This window comes from Lissotriton vulgaris, chromosome 8 (genome assembly GCF_964263255.1).
Source record: "Lissotriton vulgaris chromosome 8, aLisVul1.2, whole genome shotgun sequence".
Classification (NCBI taxonomy): domain Eukaryota; kingdom Metazoa; phylum Chordata; class Amphibia; order Caudata; family Salamandridae; genus Lissotriton; species Lissotriton vulgaris.
Window position 1 is genome coordinate 1408228928 of NC_141696.1, and position 17272 is coordinate 1408246199.

General features: G+C 46.8%; 1 protein-coding gene across 1 annotated transcript in view; it reads right to left on the reverse strand.

Annotated features, from left to right (window-relative positions):
• The window catches only part of BRWD1 (bromodomain and WD repeat domain containing 1), a 2503800-nt gene that overhangs the window by 310693 nt on the left and 2175835 nt on the right, over positions 1–17272 (reverse strand). The window contains exon 36 of the mRNA XM_086935423.1: positions 5079–5228. Coding sequence (XP_086791549.1) covers positions 5079–5228 — 150 coding nt within the window. The remainder of the gene's footprint in view (positions 1–5078; positions 5229–17272) is intronic.

Genomic DNA, 17272 nt, shown 5'->3' on the forward strand with positions numbered 1-17272 from the left:
CGTCGGAGCTTGAGTGTCTTCTTGGACCTGAATCGTGAACAGGCCATACACTTGGCCTCATCGTGGTGCGGTGACCGACACTTGTTGCACACCGGGTGGACGTCGATGTGTGGGTACTTCCAGTTACAGACCGGACATCTCTTGAGTGGACTTCGGTTCATGATGGATAGTCGATAAGTCAGGAGCATCGACTAGGCCTTCCGCGCCGAGAGCACGCGGAAGTACAGAAACCGGCTCGGAGCAGAGCTAGAAGAAGTAAAGCCGAACGCAAGACAATACCGACGTATAGACTAAAGACCTTTTGGTCTCAAGAAGGTTTTTCTATTGATTCCGACAAGAGGGAATTAAAGACATCCGAACCCAATGGCGGAAAAAAACAATCTGAGGATGGAGTCGATGCCCATGCGCACTGTAGTCCAGGGGAGGAGCCACCTATCTCGTGATACTTCGAAGACTCTTCCAGGACAACAATGTGCAATCATCCGGACCCAACACTAGGCGGCAATCTATGCACAGATATGAATTCAGCAGCCCACATGCCTCAAACGATTATCAACAATATGCCTGACTCTACCCTTAAACTCTGGAACCAGTGGATGGAGGAGGTGGGTGACATGGACGAAACAGAATGGTTGGCGGCCCTGGCGGCCCCTAAGGAGGTGGGCATATCAGCCAAACTCGGGCTGGTGCAATTAAAAATAGTCCATCGAGTATACTATACCAGAACCACCTTACACAAAATACATCGCGCAGCGCACCCATTCTGCCTCAGGGGCTGTGGAAAGGAAGGTGCACTTTTCCATACCCTGTGGGACTGCCCGATTATAGTAGACTATTGGCGTCAGGTCCTGCGCACCATTTCCCAGACGCTGGAGGTCTCCCTTCTGCCCAAGCCGCGGAAATGCCTTCTGAACGTGTGGGACCCTACAGATCTCACCCGCTATGAACAGACATGGGTTACACTTGGCCTTATGGTAGCAAAAAGAGACATAGCGCAGAGATGGGGCGTGGCTGACCCCCCTACATTAGCGTTGTGGTGTAGGAATATGGACCTAGTCATGGTAACGGAGCGCACAGTCTATGACACCAGGGGGAACCCACGTAAGTGGAACAAAATATGGGCTCCTTGGAACACCTTTAGAGAGGACTTGTGTGAAATGTTGCCAGAAGAATCTCGATAGTTCGGAAGATGAGGACGGTGAGGGGTAGCCCTGCACTGTTCCCGGGAGCGTGTCTACCTAGACGAGATCCATATAATGTGTCTACTGTCTTAAGAATTGATGCACTGTCTAAATGATGATGATTGCTTATGTACCAATATTACGAATCACTTACTTAATTACAAATGTAACCTGCTTATGTAAACGATGTCATGATAACCGGTGTTCCACTTAATAAAATAAATTTTTTTTTTTAAAAAGGCATGTCCATGAGGGAACTCTGGCAGTCCCCCGAAAACCCAGTGGACCAGAGCCAGGCGACGCAGGGCCACTGTTGTGGAGATCGCTCTCCCTAAAGAATCCGCGGTGTCCAGCCCACACTGAATGGGGAACTTCGCAGCATCCTTCCCCTCCGCAACAGTTTGAGAAAGTATAGCCAGAACCTCTTCCGGGCACTTGGGCAGCGTCTGCGCCACTGTGCCCCACATAGCGTGAGCGTAGCGGCCCAAGAGACACGCAGTGTTAACTGACCGCAGCCCCAAGCTGGCAGAGGAAAATAACTTGTTGCCAAACTGCTCCAGCTTTTTCGATTCCTTATCCGGCGGTGCGGTAGGGAACGCACTTTGGGAGATGGAGGTGTGAATGACCAGGCACTCCGGAGTCAGATGATTAGTCAGAAAGGCCGGGTCACCCGGTGCCGGGAGATGACACCTGGCCACGTTCTTATCCACAGGAACCCCTGTGGCTGACCTAAACCAGGTGCCCATCAAAACATCCATCAAGGCCTCATTAAACAGGAGCAGAGGTTCCATAGATCTTGCCACCCGCTGAAGCACCTCAGTAAGAAGGTTGGTCTTGTGAGTAACAGTAGGCAGATCAAGGTCAAGGGCCTCAGCTGCTCTATGGAGTACCACAGTTTATGTGGCGCCCTCCTCCATGACAGAAGGAGGAGACATAAATCCAGGCTCGGAGGAGAGGTCAAGGCCACCTGCGTCTTCCGAGTCCTCTGCCCACTCATGTTCAGACTCGCACTGCCGTGCAAGAGGGTCCTCCGACCCCTCCCAGTCATCTCCCTCCTCCACAACCCGTGTCACAGGTGGCAGCGACAAGGAAAGCACAGCGGAAAACAAATGCTCGGCGCCAGGGTGGGACGAACGGAACCCATGGCGGTGCCGGGAACAGAGCCGCAGTGGGCGCCGGGCCGGAGCTGCAGGTGGCGCCGAAGGCAGAGCCGATGGCATGCAAGGGCCTTCAATAGGGACTGCGGGGCCTGAAGGCGTGCCGGCGGGAGCCCTAGGCCTGAAAAGCCAGTTCATAGCAGCAAGAAACTCTTGCACCTGGGCCGGAGTCGCCGAGTGACCCGGACAGGGCGGGTAGGCCGCGGGACTCCCAGGCTCCAACGGAGCCGCAGGGGAAGGACCCCTGGCCCCCTCGTCCAGACACCAACAGGGGGACGTCAGAGAGCGAACACGCTTCTTCGACTTTTTCTTGTGACGTCTCTTACCCGATTCCGAGGGTGAAGACTTTGACCCCAAGGAGCGATGATGATGGCTCCAGGGTTGGTCCCCCGAGCGACCCCTGGACCTCAAACGGCGCAGAGACCACTGCCTGGCCTCCAGAAGCTTTCGGGACCACTCCCGTAAAGCCTTCGGAGCCATGGCCAGACAGTCGGAACATGACCGGGAGTCATGGTCGCGCTCCAGACAGTAGAGACCGACGCCATGGGGCCGGCCACCGACATCGTACGGCAACAGGCCCCGCAGGATTCAAACCCAGGCATCCCTAGGTGGCAACAGGAGTCGAATACTCAAAAGAAGTAGAGACAAAAGTCTCAAAAAGTTAGTCAAAAAGTGACTAGGGTACTTGCTCTAACCGGATCTGCGCTTGCTGGCGCGGAAAAATAAAGAACTGACGTCAGCGCCATGGTTGGCACCTAAGTAGTCTCTGTGATGTCAATTCGGTGCTTAGGACGCCAGCGACGGACGTAGAGTCACACAACGCCACCTACCGACGTGCAGGGGTACTGCTGATGAAAAAATTTCTGGATCCAGTCGGACGGCTGGGGATATTCTAGGTAAGGAATCTATCACTAACGTGTCTCTTTCAGATTAAATGATTCAGCGGCAGAGCAGAAACTACAACTGAAACACAGTGCTCAAGCAAGTCATATCCTGAACGTGTAGAAATACATGGAAACGTTGAAATTGCAGAGAAGTTATGTATGTTATGAAGCTCTTTTCTCCCTAAAGAACTCACTCCTTACGAGGTCATAGTCTGGCTGAAGTTTTAACAATAGCTCTGTTTTTTACTCTTAGCTCGCAGTGTTAGTGGCAGTGCCATGAATCCCAGAGAAGTTGAAGTGCACTTCTCCTAGTGACTATTGCATAATTGCCATAAGTAAGTACTTTCACTTATGTTGTGTTAAGGTACCTTGCCTAAAAACATTAGTGGTGTATTTTGTTTTTTTATTATTGGTTTTTTCGCGCGTCAACAGTCATGAAGACAAGTTAAGAAGTAGGAATTTGTGGCATTACTAGAAAAGAATTTCAATTCTTCTCCGAAAATAAAAAGGTAAATACGAGTGAGAGGGTGCATTTTGATGAATGGTGCGAGTCATGTTGAAGATGACTGCTGACCCAGTGTTTTGTGTTTTTTTTAGCTCTTTTCTGTTGTATGTCCTGAGCAGAACCCGATTAAAAAGTCCATTGGTTCATAACACGTCGACAGTTAACATCTTTCAAACAAGTGAAATAGCATTGAACTATACCAAGGTGGCTCATTTCACAAAAGGATTAAGCGTCATGTATGTTAAAATATTTTTGTAGGAGCCTAACTGGTTCACTGTTTGATTGTTAGCCCATGCCTCTTGAAAAGTTTAGCAGGGCTGTCATTTGTGTTTTTTCTTTCTTCTTTCCTTTCTTGACTGTTCCTGAAACTATCACAGAATTTGAGCCGGTTTATAACTTCTTCTCTCTATGTAAATCTCATTTATACAGGTGTACTATACACATTTTAGGTGTTGTCTGAGTTTTGTAAATTTTCTCTGTCTAGTGTTTTTATTGTGTACAATGTTGTCGACAAAAAAACATTTATCTTAACCTGTGAAAAAAAGGAAAAGAACAAAATGCTCTGAAAAAACGTAATGTTTATGAATATTTAACAGATTAAGTAAAATATGTGGTCATATCAAGTATGTGGTGTGATTAGGAAGAAAGAGTGAAAGACTATCAGTACTGACATGTATGTAGTTTTCAGCTCGTAATGAAACTAGGCATCACAGGGGCACACCTGCTCAAGCAGATATGCCTTCACATGTATTATAATGCACCCTGCCTTAGGGCTGTAAAGGTCTGCTGTAGGGGTGACTTACATATAAGACATGCAGTGTGCTTGGGCATAGCACACAGGGAGTGTGCAATGTTGTGTTTTCGGAAAGCTTGCGCCCTTTCATGCATCCTGTAGGGATATTGTTTTTGCGTGGGTGGCATAATACATGCTGCAGCCCTTAGGGACCATCTTCAGTACCCATGACCTGGGTACCATAGTTACCATTCACTAGGGAAAAGAGTGCTAAAAGTCCTTGCTAACTGGGTTACAATTTAGCATGCTATTTTTAGGGGAAAGAACACTGGCAATGGTGCCTGGTTAGCATGTTCAGTGCACTGTCAGAGTTGAAACCAGCATCCAGTAGTTCAAATGGGGCATAAAGTGGGAGGACATTTGCAAAGAGAAGTCAAGCTTCCTATACATACTGCTGCGAGGAATTTGTCTTAAGAAACAATAACACATTACAAAATGTCTTTTTTTAATCAGTAACAAACTCCTCTATTGAAGACTATAGGCAACAAATGAGAAATTTTACAAATAAGATAAACGTATATTGAATAATATTATATTTCAATGTAAATTGTGACTTACTGGGTATTCAACAAGGTCAACAGGGTGTCTGAATGGCTCAGAATCCTCACATTGGAATATGAAATTTATCAGTTCTTTACATTGTATCTTCCATGCACTTGGATCGCAGTTGACATCTACATTAGGTTTTTTTCTTTTCACCAACTGCTTCTAGGAAGGAAACAAAAATAAAACATGCACTATTGTTAATATGGAAAAAAACGATACTTAGATGGAAAACAATACTTTCATTTATGATGGTCAAGGGAGATTGGACCCAATAAAGCACACATGGCTGGAGGGGGTACACATGCTCCTAAAACATCATAAAGTCAGTTGTCACATACCTTGGGAGCATATAGCCAATCAGAATGCAGTATACACAGTGATCACACACTCCCAGTGCCGGACATCTAGACACGTTACCCACTGGCTGTACAACAGTTGATCAGCGATTGTCCTAAATATTGCATTTTCTTGTGTATGTCCCAATACTTCATATGAGGATGCTGTTATTTCTTGTAAACTGTATTTGGCGCAAAAAGTTAATATCGTTCAGATACTGTTTTTTTACAATTGCGCTTTTTTACCTATGTTGCATTGTTATCTGTGTTTATTGAATTTTTCATGTTGAACTGCTTGATGAATCTGTGAATGGCCCTGAGCTCATAGCATATAAAATGTAAGAGTGTGTCACATACGATTTACCCCACAATTAAGAACAAATAAAAATCTCCCAAAAGAGTTAAGTTGCATTTCATCCACAAAACCACTTGAGTTATCATTGGTTCCCCATTAAAGCACGTGGAAACCCAGTCCCCCACACAGGTAAAGAAACGTAATAAGTTTTGCCAATAATTGCACGCACACATGAAGGCATAAACATTTCCCTGGGCTAAGGAGGGAACATTTTACACAAACGTAATAGAACATAGTAAAACACACATAAATACTAAATATACAGGTCAAAAGAGAGATAAGAGGGAGGCCATCTTCGAAGAGGCCCAGAGCGAAAGCCTTACAATACCAACAGCAAGTAAGGCCACAGCACCTTCCCTACCATATGCTGGTATAGAGGTGCTCACACCAGCTCTCCATTAGGATATCCACTTCCACCAATAGTAGGAGCCGATGGGTCCCCAACCGAGAGACGGACAGTTAGGCCCAAGGAAACCAAATAGCCAGTGAGCCAAGACGCATCCAGAGCAGCCCAAACCCCTTGGGAAGGTCCCCAAAAGCCCGTCTCACCATCGTACAAATTACTTACCTTCGGTAACGCATTATCTGTTAGAGACATAGGGGCATATGTATCAAAGGATACATTTGTGATTCTCAAATAGTGATTTTTAGAGAATCGCTATTTGAGAATCGCAAAACGCTAAGTATGTAGGATTTGCAAATAATTTTGTGAATCCTACATATTCCTTAATTGTGAATCACAAATTGTGATTAGCAATTAAGGAATACCTCCCCATTCATTCCTAATGAATGGGAAGACATTCTCAATTTGCGATTCTCAATCAGAGAATCACAAATTGAGAATGCAATTTCAAGGGGGCCAGGGTGTCAAAAGGAAACCCTGTTCTACCCCTGAAATGTACATGTGTGCACATGTGGTGCACATACATGCCCAGAGGGCATGTATGTGCACCACATGGCACTTTGAAAAATGCAAAAAAGTGCTTTTTCAAAAGAAATCGCAAATTACCACCAACTTGAAGTTGGTGGTAATTTGCGATTTCTTAAGGAGAAATCGCACAACTTGGGTGCTTTTCACATCGCATCCTTAAATGCTTTCGCAAAATAAGGAATCACAAATTTTGCAAATCCCTATTTTGCGAGGCCTTTTGGGATGATACATCTTGTAGGAAAGTGGATATCTGACTATATGGTAACCCCAACTGTTTGCCTAGTGTTTAGCTGGTTTTTAACTTAGTTGGCCTGGGATCCTGCTATTCAGGGCCCCAGTCTCTCTCTCTGGAAAATGGACTCCATGTACTTTCGGTACATATCCTATTGGGTCACCTTGTGAGCCCCTGTATAGTGTACCATAGGTACCCAGGGCATACGTGCATCCAAGGCCTACCAGGGGCTGTAGCATGAATTATGCCACCCCTGGCTGGCCATCCAAACTGACACCACAGGCGGAACACTCAGCTTGGGCAGGGTGGTGTAATCACCCCTTGCTTAGATATAGTATTCCTATATCTACCCTTATATATCGACACATATATACCTATAAGTCACTCCTATGGCAGGCCTTGACAATCCTGAAGGCAGAGTGCTTGGTTTATGTGAGATGGTGCTCTAGCATGGGCTGAGCCTGTCTGCAGCTTTCGGAACCATGTCCTTATAGCTGTTCTATGATATAGCCATACCATATACTCTTAAGTGCATTATAATCCTCGCGGTTAATGCTAACTTTGGTTTGGCTTTATCAAAACATGTCGTGTAAGGTGTCAAACACTTTGGAATACTATCCCCCCCCCCCCCCCCCCCCCCGCCAGTCCTGGCAGTGGGGGTAGCATTCCACCCTTCTAGAGGGAGGAGACATGTAGTTACTGCTTTACCCGGTTAAAGTTAAACAGAGCCTCAGCATCACAAAATGGATGCTGATGCCACAGACACAAGTCTGACCTCCAGCTGCTGGACAAAACTCCGGCAGGGTAGGCCTGGACAATAGGTTTCCTGTGGATTGGGGCAGGGTGGGTTCAATGGAAACTGCTTTTTCCAGACACTGCCTGGGGCACACAAGGTGCTCCATGCATAGCCCAGTTCAAACCAGTTGCTGGGCACTCCAGCCCCAGCTCTGGCGTGTAACTGGACAAAGAGAAAGGGGTGTAACCACCCCCTTCTCAGGTTCCACCCACAGGAGGGACATAGCAGGTAATCCAGCCCCTTAGTTTGGTATAAAGTTAGGAGCTGTGTCTAGAGACATCAGATTATCCTGGAAAGAAACTCTGAAACGAAACTCTTGGACCTTCGACGTTCCATATCGACTGGAAGACTGAAGACATCTCCCTTGTGGTCAAGGAGTGACCACCCTGTGCAAACATACACCAACAGTAACTTGCCGGTTTGCTTGGTCGACGCTCCCGCCGGAACCCGAAGACTTAGCGACACAGAATCTGGGCTTCCAGACTTCTCTGACTCCGACCCACATCCACAGCAAAGCTGAGACCCGTGGCAGACACAAGAGACGTGGGACCGGACATCCTGGACTACCTGTTTTTTGCTACCTGTGCAGCTTCTGAGGCACCCTCGAAGTTGTGCATTGGGGTTTGAGAAGCCCCAGACCGGAGCAGCATTTGCACCGAAGCACAGCCCTCCACACTCCACAAGTGCCGCGTGGAGCCTGCGCCTGCATTTCAGCTCGACACATCTTCGCGGTTGCTAGCCCGTTGGCTAGTGGCCCCTCTAAAGATTTCTTTTTGAAACACCACCGTTTGCCTGGTTGCTCGGGGCTTGCTCCAGCTTCCCTGCAAAGGAGAAGCTCCCCAGACCTTGCTGGTCTGAACAGAAGCCAATCTTCCAATCCTGCGTGGATTACATTTGCCAAGGTTTATTGGGTCCAATCTGGATACCGACACCGCCGACAGCTAGATCCGTCGTGGGACAGCTCGACTCCAGCTCTTGGTAGTTGTTGACGCCTCCTGGACCTCGTGGCTGCGGAGACAAGCTTCACCTCTTCACCTGATTGCATCTCAACATCGCCTGGTTTCTTCCTGGTCACTGGCTAGTGACCCAGACTCTGTTCCCTCTGCTTTCAAGTTCTTCACTGCTTCGATCCACCCTTGGATCCATCCGGACACTTTCCTCCTGGTCATCTGCAGCACTTTCTTGCAGCTCTCCATAGGATTCAGAGAAGAAACCCGACATGAAAAAACACCTTTGCACCAGGCTTCCCTGGGTGAGGTCACTCGAGTACTTCGGTGCTCCCGTGGGTAATACCTATCCAAGTGTCCTAGTTTAACAGGGTTTTCCCGTAGTCCACCCGAAAGTGTCCGAAATCTACTACTTTGTAACTTTTACGTCCCCATTGAAACTCTATGGTAACTCGGGTGTGTGTTTAGACACTGCACACGTATCCTGTGGGACTCCTACTTCCTAACCTTTGGTTGTCCAGTATAGCCCCAGCGATTTTCAAGGCCCTAGGCCTATTCACCTTTCCTGAAGTGGTTCTTATACGACTTACTTAGTATATGGTTCGTGAGGCCCCTAGGGCAGAATTGTATTTGTGCAATTTATAGTATGCTTATTGAGTAACTTGTGCTGTATCTCGAACTCTGACCTCATAAAGAGTGCAGAGGGGTTGTGTTAGTAATAAATACATATATATTTTATATATACCTTGTGTGGTGTCCTTTTATTTGATATTCAAGGGACTATTATTGGTAAAACAGCTTCCGAAGTTTTAGCCTAAGACTGCTTTGTCCACGCTACCACTAGGATAGCTGGTCTATAAGGTTGACTTAACAACCATCACCATAAGGGTTGTTTGGACAGGTGCAAGGTGCCCACTAGAATAGTGGACATCATATACCAGGCCAACTTCTCACACATCCCAAAAGGCTTATTCCTGTTCGCAAACAGGCCGATTCTGAGAATCGGCCCTTTTGCGAACGGGAAATGGGCTTCATACATATGCTCTATAGTTTAGACGCAGATTCCTCAGCTTTGAATCCTCCCCAGGTACCAGGCTGGATCCAGAAACTTTTCTTCAGCAGTGCGTACGTGCACACACGTACATACACACATGCGTACATACGCACAAAACTCTCCATAGGGCAGTAAGGGTTCAACACCTGTTGCACCCTGATGAAGTAAATTCACTAAGGGATCTGATGACGAAGTTACTGAAGGAAGTTGCAACTGCAAGACACTAGCAGCTTTCTTTACAACCTCTTGATAAGCTGAACTATCCTTAGTCGCCATTCGTGGCGGAGAGAGCCGGTCAGAAACAGGGGAGTGTTTCAGACCACTGTCCTCACCTAGCACAGCCCTAGGAAGCTCCATAAGAGGCTGAACATAATTAGACAAGCTTTCGACGTCTGACTCCAGAACAATCTTGAAGTATTGGGGAAACTGCAACAGAGATGGCACAGACTACAGAGTGCAAGGGAGAAAATGCGGGGCTGTAATACCTATAAATGACGCCTCTGGCATTAATTGATCATGGGGGGGCATGGTATCCACTTAAACCTCTACAACCTGGTCCGATTCCCCAAGCACCACAGCTGGAAGCCCCACCCGGCTGTGCCGCAACGACTCCAGGAACAGAGTCAGGGATTACGATTGGCGTCAAGGGCAAACCCACAGGCGAGGACCCAGTCAGAGTACCCTTTATCTCCTTGGGGCCAAACGGCACTCCAGAGGAAGGCATGGACCCAAAAATGGCATTTAGAGCATGGTAATATGCCTGCATCTGGGTCATAGAGGCCACGGCTCCAGCAAAAGTAGGGAGGCGCAGGGTCTTTTGCAATGTCCTCTGCTAAGAAATCAGAGGATCCAGCAGAGACTAAATACCGACACAGTGAGGCCGAAGTACACCGCGACCAATTCCTTACGACAGGATTTTCGTGACCGATCCAGGCCAGGAACCTCAGAGCAGGAAGGAGAGTAGTGTCGCTTGGGCCCAGACGACTTGGAGATCCACGCAGTCAGTACCTTCATTCTCCTCTCCCGCAAGGCCTTAGGCTTCAGGCGGTAACAGACCTTGCACTCTTCGGAGTCGTGGTGCTCCACGAGGCACCACATGCAGATGGAATGGAGGTCCGTAGCCGACATCTGCCAAGCACAGGACTAACGTTTTAGAACCTCAAGGCATAGGTACACTGTCTACTGACGCCAAACGGGCGAAGTAGGCCCAAGGTACTGCTGTTACGGATCCGTGTTGCAGCGTGGCAAAGAAGGAACTGATGTCACGCGCGCCGGAGGGGACTTATATGACTCCACCGACGTCACATCCAGAGTCGTCAGCACGGAGTCGTACTATGCCGTGGCATGGAGGTACTGTTGAAGAAAAGTTGCCAGATCCCATCTGGAACCTGGGGAGGATTCAATGTTAAGGAATCTGCGGCTAGATGTCTCTTATCAGATTAAAACGCCCAAAAGATAAGACCTGAAACCACGCATGCACCCATACAGATTCAGGTGAGCATACACGAGTAATAGCAAAAAGGAGTCAAGAGGGATATGGAACGGTATAGGGGATCGCCCTCCACTCTAACCAGTCAATCAACAACAAGATCCCTGTACCTGGGGCGCTAATAACTTAGCAAAGACATGAGTACACATTACTCGAATTGCGTTCATTTTTTTGCATAACGAGCTAGACCCCTGCTATCTATCGCAGTGTGGTATTGCTCCTCTAATGTCTAGTAGTCCCCACTCATTCTATGGTTCCAAAAAAATTAAATACTGTGGTCTCAATTCAAAAAATGTCCAGCGTGATGTCCCATAGATGTCTGCTGTATAAACTAACAGTGCATCTATCCACACTTCACCATATGTGTCCACACCTTAAGAAGAAAAAATGTGTGGTGGAGAGGAAGACACCTCACGGGCGAACACCCTCGGGGATGTTGGCAGATGTTACCAACTCAATGCCCCTTTCTCATCATCGGTTGTCTTCCAATCCGAACAGAAAACAGAAAAAATTACAACACACAAAAAGAAATGCGTGTAGAGGTGCAACATAAAGAGTCCAACAACATTAACTCATAACAGACAGAGTGACATAAAATCAACAGCCACACCCACTCAATTACTTTATTCTTCGTATTAGTGTGAGCTGAAGAATTAAAAATAAGGTTGGTAGCTTAATATCGCCTACCAGTACCTGATACCGACATGTTTCACTGCCCTGTAAATTTCGGCAGATTCATCAGGGTATAGAACACTCGGTCAATGCACCAATCTGTTGAACATCCGTTTTGGACACTATTGAATTGAGACACAAATAAAAACCAGAGACATGCCATATAGTCAAAATAGGTTCGTAGGTTTCCACATCAGTGTAATGGTGTATAGGCATATATTTAATTCTCATAATAGTTACCCCTAGTCAGCATGTGTAACTCATACCGGCTGACTGAATCACGATTTGACTCGATTAAAAACGATTGAGGTAGCAATCTAAAGAGGGTACAAAAGGAGGAAGGCGGATGAGCCCCAACATTTTCCAAGCTCAAAACGTTATCAAGTATGCCTAACCTAGTATAGCACATTGATGCCCTGCTTCCACCTGTAAAATGACAAATAGGGCGCGTTCCAGCACCCGTAATGTCAAGTTTCTCCGTGTCAATACCCGGGGCGTCCGGCACCCACTCTGTTCTATGCCTCAATGTTTCGCATTTCAAGTGGCCCCCAGCTATGTATCAGCGCGTAGTCAAAAAAGGGAACTGCTCGTTGTTAATTATAGCTCAATGCCGCTATCTGCTCGCCCCCACTCCTCACCGTACGGTATGGAAACCGGGACCGTCTCTCATCCCAGGAACACCGCGCACCCGCCGGCGTTTGTTTTTAAACACCCCGGCAGGGTCCGGTCACCAGATAACCCGCGCATGCGCATACGCCGGCGCTCCAGTAGGAAACGTAGGCGCCATCTTAGAGTGGCAACAACCTGGTGTTTGAGTTCTATTGCCATGTTGTTGGCGGCTTCATCAGAAGGCCGCGAGGACAATGTCCTATCGCGAACTCTTTTTGTATATGTGCGCAGAGAATATTATTACATCTTTTAATATTTTTCAATTTTGTGTTTGTTTGCCATAGGTGATATTGGGCAAAGCCGTAGAGTCAATGCAGGTGTAATAATGCATTCTATGTGTATCCTAACCCATAGATACAACTATTCAGATGTGAGGTATAGATGCCAAACGAGGGTGAGTCTAGATGGTGTTTAATTCTCTCCCCGTCTCCGACCTCATAGTCTAGTCTGATCAGATACCATTGGAGTACATCCATGACAGAGCACAATCAGCATATTTCTAGGGCAACAACAACGCCCTCACGGGTGGCACATGATCAGCAAGGAGCACCAAGCAAAAAATGGGGATCAAATAACAGCTAACCCACCCTGAAGAGGTTATTTCACTCGGTTCCACTCCAGGATTTCATTAAGGCCTACAATGTCGCTGCGTTCACTGTGTATCCATCTGGCTTCTTTACTGAGCAGTACTGTTTCTATGTTCTGTGGATTTCCTTTCAGTACTTCCAACACAGTCCATGTAAAGTCATGCTTTTCTTTGTGACAGTGTTGTACCAACCTTGTAGTCAGCTTGCCCGCCTTAATGGTACTGAGGTGTTCTTGAATGCGTACCTTGATTTTCCTTGTGGTCAAACCAAAGTATTGGAGACCACAGCAGCATAGCAGTCTATATACCACATGAGTAGTATTGCAATTAGTAAAGTGGTTTAGAAACCATACTCGCCCTGTACTTAAGGTCACACTATTGCTTTTTTTAGTAAGGGGGCAAACCGAACATGTCCCACAGGGATAATGTCCCTTGGGCAAAGTGGACAGATCTCTTTTGTTTTGTACTGGGGGTCGGGTATGGACTAGTTTGTCTTTGAGGTTACTTGCTCTCTTAAAGGCAAACCTAGGTGGAGGCATCTGGAAATCTTTAGTAGAGAGTAAGTCCCAGTGTTTCCTGATAGATTGCCTAATTTTTGACGCCATGGGGTCAAATGTCATCACCACCGGGACACAGTCTCTTTTTTCTTGCGTTGAATGTTCCAGAAGGGCACACCTGGGTGTATTCAGTGCACGTTTTCTGGCATTCTTCACAACTTTACTGGGATAGCTGCGTTGCACGAGTTTCTTAGACAGATCCTGTGATTGCTCCAAGAAACTGCTCGTGCTAGAGCAGTTCCTTCTGTACCTCAAGAACTGGCCCACCGGGAGGTTGTCACGGAGGGCTCTGGGGTGATATGAATTGTACAGGAGGAGTGAGTTCCTATCAGTAGGCTTTTGGTGTACCTTGGTGTTCAGGCCACCCTCCTGTCCTGTCTCAATGTCAAGGTCCAAATAGACCGCATTGGTGCGGCTGTAGGTCCATGTGAATTTTAGGCTCTCGTCTTGCAGATTGAGCCAACTCAGGAAATCTCCTAAGGATTCTTCCATCTGGGCGGGCTCGGAAGAATCCTTAGGAGATTTCCTGAGTTGGCTCAATCTGCAAGACGAGAGCCTAAAATTCACATGGACCTACAGCCGCACCAATGCGGTCTATTTGGACCTTGACATTGAGACAGGACAGGAGGGTGGCCTGAACACCAAGGTACACCAAAAGCCTACTGATAGGAACTCACTCCTCCTGTACAATTCATATCACCCCAGAGCCCTCCGTGACAACCTCCCGGTGGGCCAGTTCTTGAGGTACAGAAGGAACTGCTCTAGCACGAGCAGTTTCTTGGAGCAATCACAGGATCTGTCTAAGAAACTCGTGCAACGCAGCTATCCCAGTAAAGTTGTGAAGAATGCCAGAAAACGTGCACTGAATACACCCAGGTGTGCCCTTCTGGAACATTCAACGCAAGAAAAAAGAGACTGTGTCCCGGTGGTGATGACATTTGACCCCATGGCGTCAAAAATTAGGCAATCTATCAGGAAACACTGGGACTTACTCTCTACTAAAGATTTCCAGATGCCTCCACCTAGGTTTGCCTTTAAGAGAGCAAGTAACCTCAAAGACAAACTAGTCCATACCCGACCCCCAGTACAAAACAAAAGAGATCTGTCCACTTTGCCCAAGGGACATTATCCCTGTGGGACATGTTCGGTTTGCCCCCTTACTAAAAAAAGCAATAGTGTGACCTTAAGTACAGGGCGAGTATGGTTTCTAAACCACTTTACTAATTGCAATACTACTCATGTGGTATATAGACTGCTATGCTGCTGTGGTCTCCAATACTTTGGTTTGACCACAAGGAAAATCAAGGTACGCATTCAAGAACACCTCAGTACCATTAAGGCGGGCAAGCTGACTACAAGGTTGGTACAACACTGTCACAAAGAAAAGCATGACTTTACATGGACTGTGTTGGAAGTACTGAAAGGAAATCCACAGAACATAGAAACAGTACTGCTCAGTAAAGAAGCCAGATGGATACACAGTGAACGCAGCGACATTGTAGGCCTTAATGAAATCCTGGAGTGGAACCGAGTGAAATAACCTCTTCAGGGTGGGTTAGCTGTTATTTGATCCCCATTTTTTGCTTGGTGCTCCTTGCTGATCATGTGCCACCCGTGAGGGCGTTGTTGTTGCCCTAGAAATATGCTGATTGTGCTCTGTCATGGATGTACTCCAATGGTATCTGATCAGACTAGACTATGAGGTCGGAGACGGGGAGAGAATTAAACACCATCTAGACTCACCCTCGTTTGGCATCTATACCTCACATCTGAATAGTTGTATCTATGGGTTAGGATACACATAGAATGCATTATTACACCTGCATTGACTCTACGGCTTTGCCCAATATCACCTATGGCAAACAAACACAAAATTGAAAAATATTAAAAGATGTAATAATATTCTCTGCGCACATATACAAAAAGAGTTCGCGATAGGACATTGTCCTCGCGGCCTTCTGATGAAGCCGCCAACAACATGGCAATAGAACTCAAACACCAGGTTGTTGCCACTCTAAGATGGCGCCTACGTTTCCTACTGGAGCGCCGGCGTATGCGCATGCGCGGGTTATCTGGTGACCGGACCCTGCCGGGGTGTTTAAAAACAAACGCCGGCGGGTGCGCGGTGTTCCTGGGATGAGAGACGGTCCCGGTTTCCATACCGTACGGTGAGGAGTGGGGGCGAGCAGATAGCGGCATTGAGCTATAATTAACAACGAGCAGTTCCCTTTTTTGACTACGCGCTGATACATAGCTGGGGGCCACTTGAAATGCGAAACATTGAGGCATAGAACAGAGTGGGTGCCGGACGCCCCGGGTATTGACACGGAGAAACTTGACATTACGGGTGCTGGAACGCGCCCTATTTGTCATTTTACAGGTGGAAGCAGGGCATCAATGTGCTATACTAGGTTAGGCATACTTGATAACGTTTTGAGCTTGGAAAATGTTGGGGCTCATCCGCCTTCCTCCTTTTGTACCCTCTTTAGATTGCTACCTCAATCGTTTTTAATCGAGTCAAATCGTGATTCAGTCAGCCGGTATGAGTTACACATGCTGACTAGGGGTAACTATTATGAGAATTAAATATATGCCTATACACCATTACACTGATGTGGAAACCTACGAACCTATTTTGACTATATGGCATGTCTCTGGTTTTTATTTGTGTCTCAATTCAATAGTGTCCAAAACGGATGTTCAACAGATTGGTGCATTGACCGAGTGTTCTATACCCTGATGAATCTGCCGAAATTTACAGGGCAGTGAAACATGTCGGTATCAGGTACTGGTAGGCGATATTAAGCTACCAACCTTATTTTTAATTCTTCAGCTCACACTAATACGAAGAATAAAGTAATTGAGTGGGTGTGGCTGTTGATTTTATGTCACTCTGTCTGTTATGAGTTAATGTTGTTGGACTCTTTATGTTGCACCTCTACACGCATTTCTTTTTGTGTGTTGTAATTTTTTCTGTTTTCTGTTCGGATTGGAAGACAACCGATGATGAGAAAGGGGCATTGAGTTGGTAACATCTGCCAACATCCCCGAGGGTGTTCGCCCGTGAGGTGTCTTCCTCTCCACCACACATTTTTTCTTCTTAAGGTGTGGACACATATGGTGAAGTGTGGATAGATGCACTGTTAGTTTATACAGCAGACATCTATGGGACATCACGCTGGACATTTTTTGAATTGAGACCACAGTATTTAATTTTTTTGGAACCATAGAATGAGTGGGGACTACTAGACATTAGAGGAGCAATACCACACTGCGATAGATAGCAGGGGTCTAGCTCGTTATGCAAAAAAATGAACGCAATTCGAGTAATGTGTACTCATGTCTTTGCTAAGTTATTAGCGCCCCAGGTACAGGGATCTTGTTGTTGATTGACTGGTTAGAGCATACACGAGTGACAGGAAGGTTTGTGGCAGTTCTAGATATCGATTCAGCGAGTGGGGGTGAGGAATGGAATTCCACTGCCCTGGGAACTGATGACAAGTGTGGGGATAGAGCGGTTGCCAAGCTAGCAGAGGGTTAAAAGTGGGAACTGAAAGAAAGAGCACACAATCAAACATGCATT